Source organism: Patagioenas fasciata, chromosome 28 (genome assembly GCF_037038585.1).
Source record: "Patagioenas fasciata isolate bPatFas1 chromosome 28, bPatFas1.hap1, whole genome shotgun sequence".
In the NCBI taxonomy this organism is placed as follows: Eukaryota; Metazoa; Chordata; class Aves; order Columbiformes; family Columbidae; genus Patagioenas; species Patagioenas fasciata.
In genome coordinates this window covers 5,421,043-5,441,472 of record NC_092547.1, presented here as the reverse complement: position 1 = coordinate 5,441,472, position 20,430 = coordinate 5,421,043, and the positions used below count along the sequence as shown (strand labels likewise).

At 67.5% G+C, this 20,430-nt stretch overlaps 1 protein-coding gene across 1 annotated transcript; it reads right to left on the bottom strand.

The window, feature by feature from the left end:
- Positions 1 to 510: 510 nt before the first annotated feature.
- On the bottom strand, positions 511 to 20,412 carry MAP3K12 (mitogen-activated protein kinase kinase kinase 12). The gene is made up of 14 exons (XM_065858912.2): positions 19,099 to 20,412; positions 16,037 to 16,393; positions 13,734 to 13,917; positions 12,505 to 12,696; positions 11,116 to 11,274; positions 9,867 to 10,025; positions 8,553 to 8,661; positions 7,296 to 7,405; positions 6,167 to 6,283; positions 5,030 to 5,167; positions 3,826 to 4,267; positions 3,162 to 3,232; positions 1,599 to 1,884; positions 511 to 710 (listed from the first exon to the last, which is right to left on the bottom strand). The coding sequence occupies exons 1-14, from the start codon at positions 19,712 to 19,714 to the stop codon at positions 618 to 620; spliced, it is 3,033 nt and encodes a 1,010-aa protein (XP_065714984.2). The 5' UTR covers positions 19,715 to 20,412; the 3' UTR covers positions 511 to 617.
- Between the last annotated feature and the right edge of the window lie 18 nt (positions 20,413 to 20,430).

Here is a 20,430-nt window from a genome sequence, read left to right as displayed (position 1 = left end):
ACCCCCCCACCTCCCCGCTTGGTTCTGCCCTCCCCGTTGGGCTTTGGGCTCCCCTGCGGGTGCAATGGGACGGCCCAGTTTATAAACCACCCCGGGGGGGGTCCCAGGTTTGATAAATCCCCCCCTGGGGGGTGAATTATTCCCCAGGGGGGGCCTCTTTGGTACATTGAGTGCTCCTCTTGGTTTTTAATGGGAAGCTGTCCCAGTGTGGGGGGGTCACTTTCCATCCCCCCCATCCCATCAAAATCCATCTGGGGCCTTTATTGGGGGGGGGGACACGGACAAATCCCCCCCCCCCCCCCCCCACCAGGGGTCCAGTGCTCCCAGTTCCACCAGTAACCAGGGTTGGATGGGGGGGTCAAACCCTTATTGTCCCCCCCCCCAGTTTTCCCATTTTGTGGGGGTGGGGGCTATTCCAGTAGGACCTACATAAACAAGAGGGGGACCCAGCCTCCCCTCTGTGCCCCCCCCTCCCCAATCCCCCCCCAGGCACAGAGACAGCACCGGGTCTGTAGAGATCCATAGATATTTATATAAATATTTGGGGCTGTACAAGTGGGGGGGTTGTGGGGGGGTGTGTGTGTGGTTTTGGGGGGGTGGGGGGGGGCACACGCAGGTCACAGGTCCGGGGGGGCCGTGGGCCGGGGGGGCCCCTCCCCGCTGCCTGAGTGATCGAGCTCCGCGCTGTCACAGTCCGAGTCCTCCGACACCTGCGGGGACACAATGGGGGGGTCAGACACCCCCAGACCTGCTCCTGGGGGTCCCCAGCTCCATGGCCCCCTGATCACTGAGGGATCCACCCTCCCCAAGCTGCTGTGGTTGTGGGGGGGTTTATGGGATTTCCCCCCGGGGTCTCATCTTTGGGGGTGTCACAGGACCCCCCCCTTGCTCTTGGGGGGTTTTGGGCACCCCAATCCTGTAGGAGAACCTCATGGGGACCCCCCCCATGGAACCTGGGGTGTCCTGGGGGCACCTGCTTTATTCTGAGCCCCCTCCCATGGTTCCCAATCCTGGGGGACCCCCCCTTTACCGCTGGGGACCTGAACCCCATCCTGGGGGGCTCAGAGGGTCCCTACCCCACAATTTCCATCCCTGGGGATCCCCCACCCTGGGATCACCCCCAACCCCATCACCCCCCCAGGGTGGGGGCATCACCTTGGGGCTGAGGGTCCTGGGGACCCCCCAATAACTCACAGTCCCCAGCCCTGGGGGACCCTTGGGACCCCCAGCCCTGGTATCACCCCCTCCCACAGTGTCACCAAACCCCGAGGGACCCTGGGGACCTTAACTCTCTCCTGAGCTGCCTCAGGGGACCCCCCCCACCCCTGGGATCCCATACCCAACCCAGGGTGGGGGCATCACCTTGGGGCTAAGGGTCCTGGGGACCCCCCAATAACTCACAGTCCCCAGCCCTGGGGGACCCTTGGGACCCCCAGCCCTGGTATCACCCCCTCCCATGGTGTCACCAATCCCAAGGGACCCTGGGGACCCCCTACCCCATGGCACCCAACCCTGGGGGACCCCAGGGACCTCAACTCCCCCCGGGGCTGGCTCAGGGGGTCCCCCCACCCCCGTTCCCCCCCCCGGGTGGTCCCGACCTTGGCGCTGCCCCCCCCGCGCTGCCGGGCCGTCCCGTCGGGGCCCGCGGCGTCCAGCGGGATCTCGGAGCCCTGGGACAGCAGATCCTCGGAGCGGTCGTCGGGCCGCTCGTCCGTGTTGGTGCTGCCCACGTCGGGGGTGGCGCTGTGCGAGGGGGTGGCGCTGTGCGAGGGGGTGGCGCTGTGCGAGGGTTCGCTCGTGTGCCCCTCGTCCCCGTCCCCGTCCGAGAAGTTCTCCGAGCTGAAGGTCGACAGCGACTGGCGCTTGCTCATCCCCGGGGGCCACCTGGGGAGGGGGGGGCGGTGAGGACCCAGGCGTCCGGGCACCTGAACCCCCCCTGCATGCACCTGAACCCCTCCCCTGCACCCACCTGGGGAGGGGGGGGCGGTGAGGACCCAGGCGTCCGGGCACCTGAACCCCCCTGCACCCACCTGGGGAGAGGGGCGGTGAGGACCCAGGCGTCCGGGCACCTGAACCCCCACCCTGCACCCACCTGGGGAGGGGGGTGGTGAGGACCCAGGCGTCCGGGCACCTGAACCCCCCCTGCACCCACCTGGGGAGGGGGGCGGTGAGGACCCAGGCGTCCGGGCACCTGAACCCCCCTGCACCCACCTGGGGAGGGGGGGGCGGTGAGGACCCAGGCGTCCGGGCACCTGAACCCCCACCCTGCACCCACCTGGGGAGGGGGGCGGTGAGGACCCAGGCGTCCGGGCACCTGAACCCCCACCCTGCACCCACCTGGGGAGGGGGATGGTGAGGACCCAGGCGTCCGGGCACCTGAACCCCCCTTGCACCCACCTGGGGAGGGGGGCAGTGAGGACCCAGGCGTCCGGGCACCTGAACCCCCACCCTGCACCCACCTGGGGAGTGGGGCAGTGAGGACCCAGGCGTCCGGGCACCTGAACCCCCACCCTGCACCCACCTGGGGAGTGGGGCAGTGAGGACCCAGGCGTCCGGGCACCTGAACCCCCACCCTGCACCCACCTGGGGAGTGGGGCGGTGAGGACCCAGGCGTCCGGGCACCTGAACCCCCCCTGCACCCACCTGGGGAGGGGGATGGTGAGGACCCAGGCGTCCGGGCACCTGAACCCCCCTTGCACCCACCTGGGGAGGGGGGCGGTGAGGACCCAGGCGTCCGGGCACCTGAACCCCCCCTGCACCCACCTGGGTGACTGAGCACCCATGGACCCCCCTGCACCCATCCTGGCACCCAGTGCCCCCCTGCACCCATCCTGAGCACCCACAGAGCCCCCCGCACCCATCCTGGGTGGCTGAGCACCCCTGGACCCATCCTGGGTGTCCAACCTTCTAGGGACCCCCCACACCCATCCCCGATGTCTGAGCACCCCTGGATCCCCCCCCACCCATGGACCCTCTGCACCCATCCTGGGTGGCTGAGCATCCCCTGCACCCACCCTGGGTTTCCAAGCACCCATGGACCCCCCCATACCCATCCCAGATGTCTGAGCACCCATGGACCCCCCCGCACCCACCCTGGGTGTCCGAGCGCCCCTGGACCCCCCGGCCGGACCCAGCACCCTTGGGTGGGGCTCAGCACCCACCTCTGGCGCAGCGGCAGCTCCACCTCGCTGTCCACCTCCCCCTCCTCCTCCTCGGACGACACCCCCCGCTTCTGCAAAACGGGGGGGACACGCTGGGGTCCTCAGCTGCGCCTCGGGAGGGACCCAGGCGTCCTGACCCCCCCCCCCTCCCGGAGACACCCCCAATCCTGACCCCCAAAGGTCCTGAACCCCCCACTTCGGAGACGGGATCCACCCCCCCCCGCCGTGCTGGGATGGAGCTGGGGGTCGTGTGCCGTGTCCCCCACCCCCCCAAAAAAGGGACCCAGGCGTCCTGACCCCCCCCTCACCCCCCCCAGGAGACACCCCCAATCCTGACCCCCCAAAGGTCCTGAACCCCCCACTTAGATGCAACCCCTATGTCTGCCCCCCCCCAACCCCTTCCCAGATGGGACCCACCCCCCCACCGTGCTGGGATGGAGCTGGGGGTCATGTACCGTGTCCCCCACCCTCCCAAAAAAGGGACCCAGGCGTCCTGGCCCCCCCCCCAGGAGACACCCCCAATCCTGACCCCCCAAAGGTCTTGAACCCCCCACTTCGGAGATGGGATCCACCCCCCCCCCCACCGTGCTGGGATGGAGCTGGGGGTCGTGTGCCGTGTGCCCCACCCCCCCAAAAAAGGGACCCAGGCGTCCGGGGCGCTCACCTGGCCGCGGGTGACGGCCGCCCGGTAGAGCAGCGCCGCGGGGGTCAGGTGCTGCCCCGCCCCCCCCCGGCCCCCCCGGCCGCCCCCGCTGTCCCGCTCGGGCTCTCCGGGGGTGGGGGGCTGCGGGGGGGGCGACTCTTGGGTGCCCACCGCCCCCCCGGCCCCCGCATCGGGGACCGCGGCCGGGGGGGGCCCCGCAGCCTCCAAGGTGCCCCCGAGGATGTCGGGGCCGGGGGAGGTTGGGGGGGGTCCCCGGGGGGGCCCGGCCTCGGGGGGGCCCTGTTCCGCACACCCCCCCCGCGGTCCCGCTTTGCGGTGCCGGCCCTTGGCGCGGCGGCTGCGCCCGGGCGAGGGGGGGCCCTTGGGACACCCCGGCAGCGCCACCTGCGCCATGGCCGCATCCAGCTTGGGCAGCAGCACCTCCGGCTTCAGGATGTCGGGGCTGGGGGGGGGGGACACACGGGGGACTGCAGGCAGGGACCCAGGCGTTCCCCTCCCTTCCCACCCCCCCTTCCAGCCAGGGGAACCCCCAAATCCAGACCCCCCTCCCCAAACCCCCACCCCAAGGGACACCAGTATCTGCACCCCCCCAAGGTCCCCATGGTGAATCCCCAGAGCCCCCCCCACAAAGGATCCCCACATCCAGGTGCCCAGACCCCCCCCTCCTTACAGACCCACACGTCCAACCCAGAGACCCAAATGTCCAAACCCCCAGGCCCCCCCACCCCAAAAGACCCCCCAGAATCGAACCCCCAGCCCCCCCTCCCCAAAGGACCCAGGTGTCCGGGCTCCCACCCCCAAAGACCCACACGTCCATGCCCCACATCCCCCCAACCCTAAGGGACCCCCATGTCCACATCCCCCACAAGCCCCCCAGCCCCAAACCCCCAGACCCCCCCACCCCAAAGGACCCCCCCCCAGAATCGAACCCCCAGTCCCCCTCCCCAAAGGACCCAGGTGTCCGGGCTCCCACCCCCCAAAGACCCACATGCCACCCCCAGCCCCCCCTCCCAAAGGACCCAGGTGTCCGGGCTCCCACCCCCAAAGACCCACACGTCCATGCCCCACATCCCCCCAACCCTGAGGGACCCCCATGTCCATATCCCCCACAAGCCCCCCAGCCCCAAACCCCCAGCCCCCCCCACCCCAAAGGACCCAGGGACCCCCGCGCCCTCCCCGGAGGGACCCAGGCGTCCGGGCGCACCGCTTGCCGTGGGGCGAGAGCTTCTGGGGCACGTTGCGTTTCTTGATGAGGGTCTCGACGGCGTTGCCGTGCAGGAGCCCCCGCGGCGCCCGCGGCTTGAAGAGCCCGGGGTAGCGCTTCTCCAGCGCCTGCTCCCGCCTGCCACGGACACTGCGTGGGCACCCGCCCCGGGACGTGGGGGGCACGGGGGGTAAGGGGTACCATGGGGTGCTGTAGGGTTGGCCATGGCCATGGCATGGATATTGGGTTGGCCATGGCCATGAGTTGGCCATGGGGTGCTGTAGGGTTGGCCATGACCATGAGTTGGCCATGGGGTGGCTGTAGGGTTGGCCATGGGATGGATATTGGGTTGACCATGGCCATGAGTTGGCCATGGGGTGCTGTAGGGTTGGCCATGGCCATGGGATGGACATTGGGTTGACCATGGCCATGAGTTGGCCATGGGGTGGCTGTAGGGTTGGTCATGGCGTGCTGTACGGTTGGCCATGGCCATGAGTTGGCCATTGGGTGGCTGTAGGGTTGGCCACGGCCATGGCATGGATATTGGGTTGGTCATGGCCATAGGGTGGCCATGGGGTGCTGTAGGGTTGGCCATGGCCATGGGATGGATATTGGGTTGACCATGGCCATGAGTTGGCCATGGGGTGCTGCAGGGTTGGTCATGGGGTGCTGTAGGGTTGGCCATGGTCATGATTTGACCATGGGGTGCTGTAGGGTTGGCTATGGGGTGCTGTAGGGTTGGCCATGGCCATGGGATGGATATTGGGTTGGCCATGGTCATGAGTTAACCATAGGGTGCTGTAGGGTTGGCCATGTCAATGGGGTGGCCATGGGACGGTTCTAGGGGTGTTGTTGGGTGCTGGTGGGTGCTCGTGGGTGCCGGTGGGTGTTGTTGGGTGCCGGTGAGTGCCGGTGGGTGTTGCTGGGTACTGGTGGGTGCTGGTGGGTGCCAGTGGGTGGTGTTGGATACTGGTGGGTGCTGGTGGGTGTTAGTGGTTGTTGGTGGGTGCCAGTGGGTGCTGGTTGGTGCCAGCAGGTGCTGGTGGGTGCCGGTGGGTGTTGTTGGGTACTGGTGGGTGCTGGTGGGTCTCAGTGGGTGCTGGCGGGTGCCGGTGGGTGCCGGCAGCGCCGTCTCACCTGAGCAGCTCCTTCTCCTTGAGCTCCAGCTGCAGCATGAGGGCGCTGAGCTCCATGTAGAGGTTGTTGGCGCGCTCCAGCTTGCGCTCGTAGTGCTCCCGGATGTCCAGCGCGTGCCTGGCGCGGGGACACGGCTGGCGTCGGCACACGCACCCCAGCGCACCCCAGCGCACCCCAATGCACCCTGCGGCTCCCCATGGCACCCCAATGTACCTCAATGCACCCCACAGCACCCCAGTGCACCCCATGGCAACCCAGTGCACCCATGGCACCCCAATGCACCCCATGGCAATCCAGTGCACCCATGGCACCCCAATGTATCCCATGGCACCCCAGTGCACCCCATGGCACCCTAATGCACCCCAGTGCACCCCATGGCACGTCAATGCATCCCAATGCACCCCAGTGCACCTCATGGCACTCCAAAGCACCCCAATGCACCCCATAGCACTCCACGGCACCCCAATGCACCCCATGGCACCCCAATGCACCCAGTGCACACCATGGCACCCCAATGCACCCCACGGCACCCCAAAGCACCCCATGGCACCCCAAAGCACCCAGCACATGCAAGGACAAGCACCCAACAGCCAGCCCTCCACCCCAGCACCCCCAACAGCCCCTGCCCCCAATCCCCCCGTGTCCCCATTGTCCTCGTGTCCACCAATGTCCCCACCCCAGCACCCCCGATGCCCCCTGCCCCTGGTCCCCCCATGTCCCCATTGTCCTCGTGTCCCCACCGCAGCACCCCGACGCCCCCTATCCCCAGTCCCCCCATGTCCCCACCCCAGCACCCCAGATGCCCCCTGCCCACGGTCCCCCTGTGTCCCCGTGTCCCCAGTGTCCCCACTCCAGCACCCCGACACCCCCTGCCCACGGTCCCCCCGTGTCCCGTGTCCCATGTCCCCATGTCCCGTGTCCTGTGTCCCCGTGTCCCGTGTCCCCATGTCCTGTGTCCCGTGTCCCATGTCCCCATGTCCCGTGTCCTGTGTCCCGTGTCCCCGTGTCCCGTGTCCCATGTCCCGTGTCCCCGTGTCCCCGTGTCCCGTGTCCCATGTCCCCATGTCCTGTGTCCCGTGTCCCGTGTCCCGTGTCCCATGTCCCCATGTCCCGTGTCCCGTGTCCCCACCGCAGCTCCTCGCGCCGCCGGTTGATGAGCTCCTCCTCCAGCCGGTGCAGACACGTCCCCTCCGACTTGATCTTCTCGAAGTGCAGCTTCACCTCCTCCCGCCACTCCGCCTGCGGCACCGGCACGGCTACCGCGGCCACCGGGTACGGCTACCGCGGCCACCGGGTACGGCTACCGCGGCCACCGGGTACGGCTACCATGGCCACCGGGTACGGCTACCGCGGCCACCGGGCACTGGCCATGGCTACCACGGGCACCACGGCTACCGCAGGCACCAGCCATGGCTACCGCGGGCACTACAGGCACCGCGCATGACTACCGTGGGCACCATGACTACCGTGGGCACCATGACTACCATGGGCACCACGTACGGGCACCGTGGGCACCGGGTACGGTTACTGCAGGCATCGGGCACCGGCCACGGCTACCGCGGGCACCGAGCACCGCACATGGCTACGGTGGGCACCACGGGCACTGGGCACTGGCCATGGCTACCGTGGGCACCGGCCATGGCTACCGTGGGCACCGGGCACCAGGGGTTCTGGGGGTTCCAGGGGTGCTGGGTTCTGGGGGTGCTGGGGTCTAGGGGTATCAGGTTCTGGGGGTTCTGGGGGTTCCAGGTTCTGGGGGTTCTGGGGGTACCGGGTTCTGGGGCTTCTGGGTTCTGGGGGTGCCGGGGGTGCTGTGTTCTGAGTTCTGGGGGTGCCGGGGGTGCCAGTTCTGGGGGTGCCAGGTTCTGGGTTCTGGGGGTTCCAGGGGTGCCAGTACTGGGGGTTCTGGGGGTTCCGGAGGTGTGGTTCTGGGGGTTCTGGGTTCTGAGGGTTCCTGGTTCTGGTGGTGCTGGTTCTGGGGGTGCCAGGTTCTGGGTTATGGGGGTTCTGGGGGTTCCGGGGGTGTGGTTCTGGGGGTTCTGGGTTCTGAGGGTTCCTGGTTCTCGGGGTGCTGGTTCTGGGGGTTCTGGGGGTGCCAGTTCTGGGGGTGCCAGGTTCTGGGTTATTCGGGTGCCGGTTCTGGGGGTTCTGGGGGTTCTGGGGGTGCCAGGTTCTGGGTTCTGGGGGTTCTCATTCTGGGGGTGCCAGGTTCTGGGGGTTCCGGGGGTGTGGTTCTGGGGGTTCTGGGTTCTGAAGGTTCCTGGTTCTGGGGGTGCCGGTTCTGGGGGTTCTGGGGGTGCTGGTGCTGGGCGTGCCAGGTTCTGGGGGTGCTGGTTCTGGGGGTGCCAGGTTCTGGGTTCCGGGGGTTCTGGGGGTGCCGGGGTACCTGTGATTTGAAGTAGGTCTCCTGGGGGGTGGAGAGCACGTCGGCCGAGGCGATGTCGAGGTGCAGCAGGATCTGCCGGAAGGACGGGCGGTGCCGGGGTTTGCTGTTCCTGGGGGGGACACGGCGCTGGGCGGGGGGGACACGGGTGTCCCCAGGGGGCGGTGTCCCCACGCTGTCCAAACAGTGTCCCCACGGCTCCCCACAGGTGTCCCCACGGGTGTCCCCAGGGCAGGATGTCCCCAGGGTGGGGTCTCCCATGGGTGTCTCCATGGTGTCCCCAGGTGTCCCATGGGTGTCCCCAGGGCGAGGTGTCCCCACGCCTCCCTACAGCGTTCCCACGGCTCCCCACGGGTGTCCCTACGGTATCCTCACGGTGTCCCCACGGGTGTCCCCATGGCGGGGTGTCCCCAGGGCGCAGTGTCCCCACGGCTCACCATGGGTGTCCCCAGCGCATGGTGTCCCCATGGCTCCTCACGGTGTCCCCAAGGGCGGGATGTCCCCAGGTGTCCCCACGGGTGTCCCCAGGGTGCGATGTCCCCAGGGCGTGGTGTCCCCACAGGTGTCCCACAGCATCCCCACAGGTGTCCCCACGGCTCCCCACGGTGTCCCCACAGGTGTCCCCAGGGTTGGGTGTCCCACGTTGTCCCCAGGCATCCCTCAGTGCCCCCAGGGCGCGGTGTCCCCAGGGCTGGGTGTCCCCCAGGCTGGGTGTCCCCCGTTGTCCCCCGGTGTCCCCAGGGCTGGGTGTCCCCCGTTGTCCCCAGGGCTGGGTGTCCCCCAGTGTCCTCTGGTGTCCCCAGGGCTGGGTGTCCCCCGGTGTCCCCAGGGCTGGGTGTCCCCCAGTGTCCTCTGGTGTCCCCAGGGCTGGGTGTCCCCCAGTGTCCCCCGGTGTCCCCAGGGCTGGGTGTCCCCCAGTGTCCTCTGGTGTCCCCAGGTGTCCCCAGGGCTGGGTGTCCCCCAGTGTCCCCCGGTGTCCCCCGGTGTCCCCAGGGCTGGGTGTCCCCCAGTGTCCCCCGGTGTCCCCAGGGCTGGGTGTCCCCCAGTGTCCTCTGGTGTCCCCAGGGCTGGGTGTCCCCCGGTGTCCCCCGTTGTCCCCAGGGCTGGGTGTCCCCCAGTGTCCTCTGGTGTCCCCAGGTGTCCCCAGGGCTGGGTGTCCCCCAGTGTCCCCCGGTGTCCACAGGGCTGGGTGTCCCCCAGTGTCCCCCGGTGTCCCCAGGGCTGGGTGTCCCCCAGTGTCCTCTGGTGTCCCCAGGTGTCCCCAGGGCTGGGTGTCCCCCGGTGTCCCCCGGTGTCCCGCGTGTCCCCGGCGCTCACCAGCACTGCCGCAGCAGCACCTTGAAGCCGTCGGGGCAGCCCGAGGGCACGGGCAGGTGGAGGCTGTTGCTGCCCACGCCCCAGATGATGGCCGAGGAGTCCACGTCCTTGTAGGGGATCTCACCCGTCAGCAGCTCCCACAGCACCACCCCGAACGACCTGGGACGGTGGCACCGCGGCCGCGTCACCGCGGGCACCCCCGGGTGTCCCTGGGCCCCCTGCCCCGCCCCGGTGTCCCCGGTGTCCCCTGCTCCTCCTGAGCTCCTTGGTGTCCCCCACCCCTGTCCCCCAGTGTCCCTCCTTGTAGCCCCAATGTCCCCACCTCTGGTCGCCCACAGCATCCCCTCAGTGTCCCCCTGTTCCTATTGTCTCCAATGTCCCCAGTGTCCCCACCTCTGGTCACCCACAGTGTCCCTTCAGTGTCCCCCTGTTCCTATTGTCTCCAGTGTCCCCTGTGCCACCCAGTGTCCCCACCTCTGGTCTCCCACAATGTCCCCCTGTTCCTATTGTCCCCAGTATCCCCAATGTCCCCACCTCTGGTCTCCCACAATGTCCCCCTGTTCCTATTGTCCCCAGTATCCCCAATGTCCCCACCTCTGGTCACCCACAATGCCCCCTTGTTCCTATTGTCCCCAGTATCCCCAATGTCCCCACCTCTGGTCACCCACAATGTCCCCCTGTTCCTACTGTCTCCATTGTCCCCAGTGTCCCCAATGTCCCCACCTCTGGTCACCCACAATGTCCCCAGTATCCCCAATATCCCCACCTCTGGTCACCCACAATGTCCCCCTGTTCCTACTGTCTCCATTATCCCCAGTGTCCCCAATGTCCCCACCTCTGGTCACCCACAATGTCCCCAGTATCCCCAATGTCCCCACCTCTGGTCACCCACAATGTCCCCCTGTTCCTACTGCCTCCATTGTCCCCAGTGTCCCAATTGTCCCCACCTCTGGTCACCCACAGTGTCCCCCTGTTCCTATTGTCTCCAACATCCCCACCTCTGGTCACCCACAATGTCCCCATTTCTACTGTCTCCAGCGTCCCCAGTATCCCCAATGTCCCCACCTCTGGTCACCCACAATGTCCCCATTTCTACTGTCTCCATTGTCCCCAGTGTCCCCAATGTCCCCACCTCTGGTCAGCCACCATGTCCCCCTGTTCCCATTGTCTCCAGTGTCCCCTGTGCCGCCCGGTGTCCCCACCGCCCCCCCCAGCCCCCGGTGTCCCCGCTGTCCCCAGGCGCCCTCACCAGATGTCCACCTTCTCGGAGACGGGCTCGTTGCGGATGACCTCGGGCGCCATCCAGGCCACCGTGCCCGCGAAGGACATCTTGGTGCTCTTGTCGATGAGCTCCTTGGAGGTGCCGAAGTCCGAGATCTTCACCACGTCATCGTAGGTGATGAGCATGCTGGGGACAGCGGCTCAGCGCCACGCCAACGACACGCCAGCGACACGCCAATGACACGGGCATGGCACCACCGTGGGTACAGCATCATGGGCATGCCACCATCATGGGCATGACATGATGGACATGCCACCACCGTGGGGACAACGTCATGGAGATGCCACCATCATGGGCACAACATGATGGATGTGCCACCACCACGGGGACAACATGATGGACATGCCACCACCGTGAGGACAGCGTCATGGACGTGCCACCACCGTGGGGACAATGTCATGGACGTGCCACCACCGTGGGGACAATGTCATGGACATGCCACCATCATGGGCACAACGTCATGGACGTGCCACCACCGTGGGGACAATGTCATGGACGTGCCACCGTCATGGGCACAACGTCATGGACGTGCCACCACCATGGGTACAACATGATGGACATGCCACCACCGTGGGGACAATGTCATGGACATGCCACCATCATGGGCACAACGTCATGGACGTGCCACCACCATGGGCATGCCAGCACCATGGGAACAACGTCACAAATGTGCCACCACCGTGGGCACAACATCATGATGCACATGTCACCACCATGCACATGTCACCACCATGCACATGCCACCACCATGGTCATGTCACCACCATGGCCATGCCACCATCATCTACATGTCACCCCCATGACCACGTCACCACCATGGCCATGTCACCACCATACACATGTCACCACCACGCACATGTCACCTCCATGACCACGTCACCACCATGGCCATGTCACCACCATACACGTCACCACCACGCACATGTCACCATCATGGACACGTCACCACCATACACATGTCACCACCATGGCCATGTCACCACCATGGCCATGTCACCACCACGCACATGTCACGACCACGGCCGTGTCACCACCATGGCCACGTCACCATCATACACATGTCACCATCATGAACATGTCACCCCCATGCACATGTCACCCCCATGCACATGTCCATGTCATCACCATGAACATGCCACCACCACGGCCATGTCACCACCATACACACGTCACCACCATACACACGTCACCATCGCGCCCATGTCACCACCACGTGCACCAACCACATCCAACACGCAGCCCCAAGGGGCCAAGCCACCACCACGGCCACGGCGCCGCCACCATCACGCACGTCCCCACCGCGGCCACATCCCCCCCCAGCACCCATGGGTGCTCCCGCGCGCCGCCCCCGCTCACTTGGGCGACTTGAGGTCGCGGTGGATGATCTTGTGCAGGTGCAGGTAGTTCATGCCGCCCGCGATGCCCATGGACCAGTCGACCAGCAGGGACGGGGTGACCCTGCGCCCGGCGCGCAGCACCTCGTACAGCTGGCCCTGGGCGCAGAACTCCATGATGATGCAGTAACACGGCGCCTGGGTGCACACGCCCCTGCGGGCACAGCGCCGCCTCAGCACCCGCGCCCGGCCGGGGACACCGCGGGCACCCAAAGGGGCTGGGGCACCAAACGACTCCGAGGCACCCAACTGTACTGGGGCACCCGGCTTCTCCAGGATACTCAACTGTATTGGGATACCCAACTGTATTAGGGCACTCAACCTTTTTGGGGCACCCAACATTATTGGGGCACCCAACTTTGCTGGGAGACCCAACCTTATTGGGGGACTCAACTGTATTGGGCCACCCAACTTCTCCAGGACACTCAACTGTATTGGGATACCCAACTGTACTAGGGCACCCAACCTTATTGGGGCACCCAACTGTACTGGGGCACCCGGCTTCTCCAGGATACTCAACTGTATTGGGATACCCAACTGTACTAGGGCACCCAACCTTATTGGGGCACCCAACCTTATTGGGGCACCCAACTGTATTGGGACACCCAACTTCACCAGGACACTCAACTGTATTGGGATACCCAACTGTATTAGGGCACCCAACCTTATTGGGGCACCCAACTGTATTGGGGCAACCAATTCTATTGGGGCACCCAACTTTGTTGGGGAACGCAACCTTATTGGGGCACCCAACTGTACTGGGGCATCCAACTTCTCCAGGACACTCAACCATATTGAGATACCCAACTGTATTAAGGCACCCGACCTTATTGGGGCACCCAACATTATTGGGGCACCCAACTTTGTTGGGGCACCAAACTATTTTGGGTCACTTGACTTCTCCAGAGCACCCAACCTTATTGGGGCACCCAACTATCTTGGGTCACTTGACTTCTCCAGGGCACCCAACCTTATTGGGGCACTCAACCTTATTATTGGGGCACCCAACTCTATCGGGGCACCCAGCTTCTCCAGGACACTCAACCATATTGGGGGACCCAAATGTATAAGGGCACCCAATCTTATTGGGTCACCCAACTCTATTGGGGCACCCAACTGTGTTGGGGCACTGGACCCGTTCCACGGTGTCCCCATGTGCATGTCCCGTGTCCCCAGGGCCCCCCGGCTCACTTGAAGGTGATGATGTTGGGGTGCTTGAGCTTGCGCAGGTGCTTGATGTCGGTCTCCTTGAGGTCCCGCACCTTCTTCACCGCCACCTCCTCGCCGTGGAAGCGCCCCAGGAACACGGCGCCCTGCGCCCCGCTGCCCACCCACTGCAGGTCCAGGATCTCCTCGAACGGCACCTCCCAGGGGTCTGCAACACGGCACCCGTGGGACCCCCGCGCCCATGGGACCCACAGCGGCACCCGTGGGACCCACAGCGGCACCCGTGGGACCCCCGTGCCCATGGGACCCCACACCAGCACCTGTGGGACCCCTGCGCCCATGGGACCCCACACCAGCACCCGTGGGACCCCCGCGCCCATGGGACCCCACACCATCACCCATGGGACCCACAGCGGCACCTGTGGGACCCCCGCGCCCATGGGGCCCCACACCAGCACCCATGGGACCCACAGCGGCACCCGTGGGACCCCCGCGCCCATGGACCCCCACACCAGCACCCGTGGGACCCCCGCGCCCATGGACCCCCACACCAGCACCCGTGGGACCCCCGCGCCCATGGACCCCCACACCAGCACCCGTGGGACCCCCGCGCCCATGGGGCCCCACACCAGCACCCATGGGACCCACAGCGGCACCCGTGGGACCCCCGCGCCCATGGGACCCCACACCAGCACCCATGGGACCCACAGCGGCACCCGTGGGACCCCCGCGCCCATGGGGCCCCACACCAGCACCCATGGGACCCACAGCGGCACCCGTGGGACCCCCGCGCCCATGGACCCCCACACCAGCACCCGTGGGACCCCCGCGCCCATGGGGCCCCACACCAGCACCCATGGGACCCACAGCGGCACCCGTGGGACCCCCGCGCCCATGGGACCCCACACCAGCACCCGTGGGACCCCCGCGCCCATGGGACCCCACACCAGCACCCGTGGGACCCCCGCGCCCATGGGACCCCACACCAGCACCCATGGGACCCACAGCGGCACCCGTGGGACCCCCGCGCCCATGGGACCCCACACCAGCACCCATGGGACCCACAGCGGCACCCATGGGACCCCCGCGCCCATGGACCCCCACACCGGCACCCGTGGGACCCAGCGGCACCCATGGGACCCACAGCAGCACCCATGGGACCCACACCGCATCCATGGGACCCACACCAGCACCCATGGGGCACCCTCCCTAGCCCCATAGCACCCTCCATTGCCCCACAGCACTCTCTTCACCCCATAGCACCCCCCTTGCACCACAGCACCCCCCTTGCCCCATAGGGCCCTCCTTCACCCCATAGCACCCTCCCTTGCCCCATAGCACCCTCCTTCACCCCATAGCACCCTCCCTTGCCCCATAGCACCCTCTTCACCCCATAGCAGCCTCCCTTGCCCCACAGCACCCTCCTTCACCCCATAGCACCCTCCCTTGCCCCATTGCACCCTCTTCACCCCATAGCACCCTCCCTTGCCCCACAGCACCCTCTTCACCCCACAGCACCCTCCCTTGCCCCACAGCACCCTCTTCACCCCATAGCACCCTCCGTTGCCCCATCGCACCCCCTTTGCCCCATAGCGCCCCCTGTTGCTCATAGCACCCCCTTGCCCCATAGCGCCTTCCCTTACCCAATAGCACCCTCCTTCACACCATAGCACCCACGTTCACCCCATAGCACCCTCCCTTACCCCACAGCACCCTCCCTTACCCCACAGCGCTCTCTTCACCCCATACACCCCCCCTTACCCCATAGCGCCCCCTCTTGCTCATAGCACCCCCTTGCCCCACAGCACCCCCCTTCACCCCATAGCACCCTTCCTTGCCCCATAGCACCATCTTCACCCCATAGCACCCTCCCTTGCCCCACAGCACCCTCTTCACCCCATAGCACCCTCCCTTGCCCCACAGCACCCTCTTCACCCCACAGCACCCTCCCTTACCCCACAGCGCTCTCTTCACCCCATACACCCCCCCCTTACCCCATAGCGCCCCCTCTTGCTCATAGCACCCCCTTGCCCCATAGCACCCTCCTTCACCCCATAGCACCCTCCCTTGCCCCATAGCACCCTCTTCACCCCATAGCACCCTCCCTTGCCCCATAGCACCCTCCTTCACCCCATAGCACCCTCCCTTGCCCCACAGCACCCTCCTTCACCCCACAGCACCCTCCCTTGCCCCATCGCACCCCCTTTGCCCCATAGCGCCCCCTGTTGCTCATAGCACTCCCCTCTCCCCACAGCCCCCTCCTTCACCCCTCAGCCCCCACAGCCCCCTCCTTCACCCCTCAGCCCCCTCTCTCCCGCCCCGCTCACCCTCCTGCGGGTGCTTGTGCTCGGCCGCGTAGGCCTTGCCGATCATGGTCCAGACGGGCCGCAGGCAGCCGAACAGCCCCTCCAGGAGGCCGCCCCCGGGCTGGCAGCGCAGCCGCGCGGGCTCCGCGCCCAGCGGCCCCGGCCCCTCAGGGCCCGGCTCGGCGGACCGCGCGGCGCGGGGGCGGGGCCAGGCCTCGGGGGGCGGGGCGGGGGCGGGGCCGGCGGGCAGCGCCTCGCGCAGCACGCACTGCGTGGGGGTCAGGTCCTGCTCGGGGGTCCCGTCCGAGCCCAGCGCCAGCGACGGCGATGGCGTGCGCGTCTCGTGCAGGCAGGCCATGGCGGGCCCCGCCCCCCGGCCTGAGGGAGGGGGCGTCAGGGTGGGGGGGTGACCCCGGCACCCATGGGTGCACCCCTTTGCACCCAGGGGTGCAGCACTGTGCATGCACCGGCACCCCCTTGCCCCATGTGTGCACCCCGTTACGCACATGTGCACCCCTTTGCACCCAGGGGTGCATGCAGCTGCACCCACTTGCACCCACGGGTGCACCCCCTTACTCACATGTGCACCCGCTTGCACCCAGGGGTGCATGCACCTGCACCCCATTGCACCCACGGGTGCATGCACCTGCACCCCCTTGCACCCACGGGTGCACCCCCTTACTCACATGTGCACCCCCTTGCACCCAGGGGTGCATGCACCTGCACCCACTTGCACCCACGGGTGCCCCCCCCTTACTCACATGTGCACCCCTTGCACCCAGGGGTGCATGCACCTGCACCCACTTGCACCCATGTGTGCACCCCCTTACGCACATGTGCACCCCCTTGCACCCATGGGCACCCCCTTGCACCCAGGGGTGCATGCACCTGCACCCACTTGCACCCACGGGTGCACCCCCTTACTCACATGTGCACCCCCTTGCACCCAGGGGTGCATGCACCTGCACCCCCTTGCACCCACGGGTGCACCTGCTTACGTGTGCACCCCCTTGCACCCATGGGTGCAACCCTACATATGCGTGCAACCCTGTACCTGTACCCACGTGTGCACCCCATACATGCACCTGCACCCATGTGTGCACCCCCTTGCACCCATGTGTGCACCCCTTGCACCCATGGGTACATGCACCTGCACCCACTTGCACCCACGGGTGCACCCCCTTACTCACATGTGCACCCCCTTGCACCCATGGGCACCCTCTTGCACCCAGGAGTGCATGCACCTGCACCCTCTTGCACCCACGGGTGCACCCCCTTACTCACATGTGCACCCCCTTGCACCCAGGGGTGCATGCACCTGCACCCTCTTGCACCCAGGGGTGCACCCCCTTACTCACGTGTGCACCCCCTTGCACCCAGGGGTGCGTCCCTGTGCATGCACCTGCACCCATGGGCACCCCCTTGCACCCATGTGTGCAACCCTTGCACCCATGGGTGCATGCACCTGCACCCCCTTGCACCCATGTGTGCAATCCCTTACTCACATGTGCACCCCCTTGAACCCATGTGTGCACCCCATACATGCACCTGCACCCCCTTGCACCCATGTGCACACCCCCTTACTCACATGTGCACCCCCTTGCACCCAGGGGTGCATCCCTGTGCATGCACCTGCACCCATGGGTGCACCCCCTTACTCACATGTGCACCCCCTTGCACCCATGTGTGCGACCCATACGTGCACCTGCACCCATGGGTGCAACCCCACATGTGTGTGCAACCCCGTACCTGCACCCCCTTGCACCCATGGGTGCGTCCCTGTGCATACACCTGCACCCCCTTGCACCCATTTGTGCACCCCCTTACTCACATGTGCACCCCCTTGCACCCATGGGCACCCCCTTGCACCCAGGGGTGCATCCCTATGTGTGCACCTGCACCCCCTTGCACCCACGTGTGCAGCTGTGGGCACACGAGTGTGCAAATGTGTGCATAAGCCTGCAAGGGTGCACACGAGTGTGCAAGGGTGTGCACAAGCGAGCATCCAAGCCCGTGTACAAACGCGCTGGGGGGAAACTGAGGCAGGGCCGGGGGGGACCCAGGAGTCCGGGGCGGGGGGGGGTCCCTGAGTGGGGAGGGGATGAGGCCCGATCCGGGTCCCCTGAAAATTGGGGGGGTGTGGGGGGGTTGTTGCCATGGCAACAGCGGAGCCGGCGATGAGGTCATCACTAAAATTAGGTAGGGGGGGGTTGAGTCACCGCGGTGGGGGGGGGATCGTGGGCGGGGCTTAGTGTCACCCCGAGGGACCCAGGCGTCCGGGTGGAGGGGGATGACACGACCCGCCCCTCCAGGTGTCGTGTCCCCCCCGTGGTGACATCACGTCACTCGGTGACGTCACCCCGGTAAGGGATGAGTCTTCCCCACCCCCCCCGAACCCCTCCACGAGGAAACTGAGGCACAAGCGGCCTGGGGGGGGGGTGGGGGGGGACTGTGTGTTGTGTGTCTCTATCGCGACATGCGACAGCCCCGTGTCGCGACAGAGGAGCCGGAGATGGGGGGGGGGCGAGAGAGCGCCCCCCCGCGCCGCCCCCACCAACACGACATTGTCGCGACACGGGAGGGGCGCACGCGTTGGGGGGGGGGGGGTAAGACACAGCCGGGGGGGGGGGCACACGCGTGTGCACGTGCCCGGGGGCTGGGGGGTGTGTGCACACATGTGGGGGGACACACGCGCGTGTAAAGGGGGTGCAGGCCCACGCGGGGGGGGTGGGGGCACACGCGTGCTGAGGGGGGCTAAGGAAGCGGTGGGGGGGGGTCACTCGTGCGCACGGAGCTGCCCACGCGTGTGCAAGAGCATCTCCCACATTGCGGGGGGGGCACACGAGTGTGCAAGGCCGCTCGTGGCCCTGCCGCCCCCATCGCCCCCCCTCAGCCCCCCCCGACCCCCCCAGGAGCTCAGGAGGGGGGAGGGTGCGCTCCCCCTTCGCCCAGGCCTGGCGGGGGGACCCAGGCGTCCGGGGGTGGGGGCGGGGAGCGCATCCCCCTCCGCTCCATCCCCCCCGGCTCCATCCCGGCCGCATCCCTGGTCCTACCCCCCCCGCTCCAACCCGCGGCCCCCGTACCTGCGGGGGTCCGGTGCTGCCGGTGCTGCCGGGGGTGATGCCGGTGCTGCCGGGGGGGGCGCGGGCGGGGCCGGTACCGGGGCCCGGTGCCGCGGTCAGGGCGAGCGGAGCGGAGCGGAACGGCCCCGCCCGGCGCTCGGCCCCGCCCCGGCCCCGCCCCGGCCCCGCCGCACCGGGGACGCACCGGGGCCGGAACCACAGCGGGACCGGGATCCCGACCGCAACGGCACCGGGACCGGGATCCCAACCGCACTGGGACCGCAACGGCACCGGGACCGGAACCACAGCGGGACCGGGACCGCAACGGCACCGGGACCGGAACCACAGCGGGACCGGGATCCCGACCGCACCGGGACCGCAACGGCACCGGGACCGGAACCACAGCGGGACCAGGATCCCAACCGCACCGGGACCGCAATGGTACCGGGACCGGGATCCCAACCGCACCCGGACCGCAACGGCACCGGGACCGGAACCACAGCGGGACCGGGACCTCAACCGCACCGCGACCGCAACGGCATCGGGACCGACACCCCCATGGCACCGGCAACCCCAACGGCACCGGCACCCTCAACGGCACCGAGACCCCCAACGGCACCGGGACCCCCAATGGCATCGGGACCGGAACCACAGTGGGACCGGCACTCCGATGGCACCGGGACCCCGATGGCACCGGGACCCCCAACGGCACCGGGACCCCAACGGCACCGGGACCCCAACGGCACCGGGGTCACAAACGGTACCGGCAGCCCCTATGGCACCGGGACCCCCAACCACACCGGGATCCGGAATCACAGCGGGACCGGCACCCCCTGTGGCACCGGAACCCCCAACGGCACCGGGACCTCCAATGGCACCGGGAGCCCCTATGGCACCGGGACCACAACGGCACCGGGACCCCAACGGCACCGGGACCTCCAACCGCACCGGGACCCGAATGGCACCGGGACCCGGAATCACAGCGGGACCGGCACCCCCAACCGCACCGGGACCCCCCAACGGCACAGGGAACCCAACCGCCCCGGGACCCCGAATCGCACTGGGAACCCGAATGGAATCGGGACCCTCACACCGGTACCGGGAACCCATCGACACTGGAACCCCCCCGACAGGCACCGGGACCTCCCGACCAGCACCGGGAATGCACCGGAGCCTGTACCGGCACTGAGACCCCTATACCGGGATCCCGAATGGCACCGGGACCTCCTCACCGGGACCCCTGTACCGGCACTGGGAGCGCTGTACCGGTACCGGGACCCCGAATCGCACCGAGACGCCCCGACCGGCCCCAGGACACCGGACCAGCACCCAGACCGGCCCCGGGACCCCCGC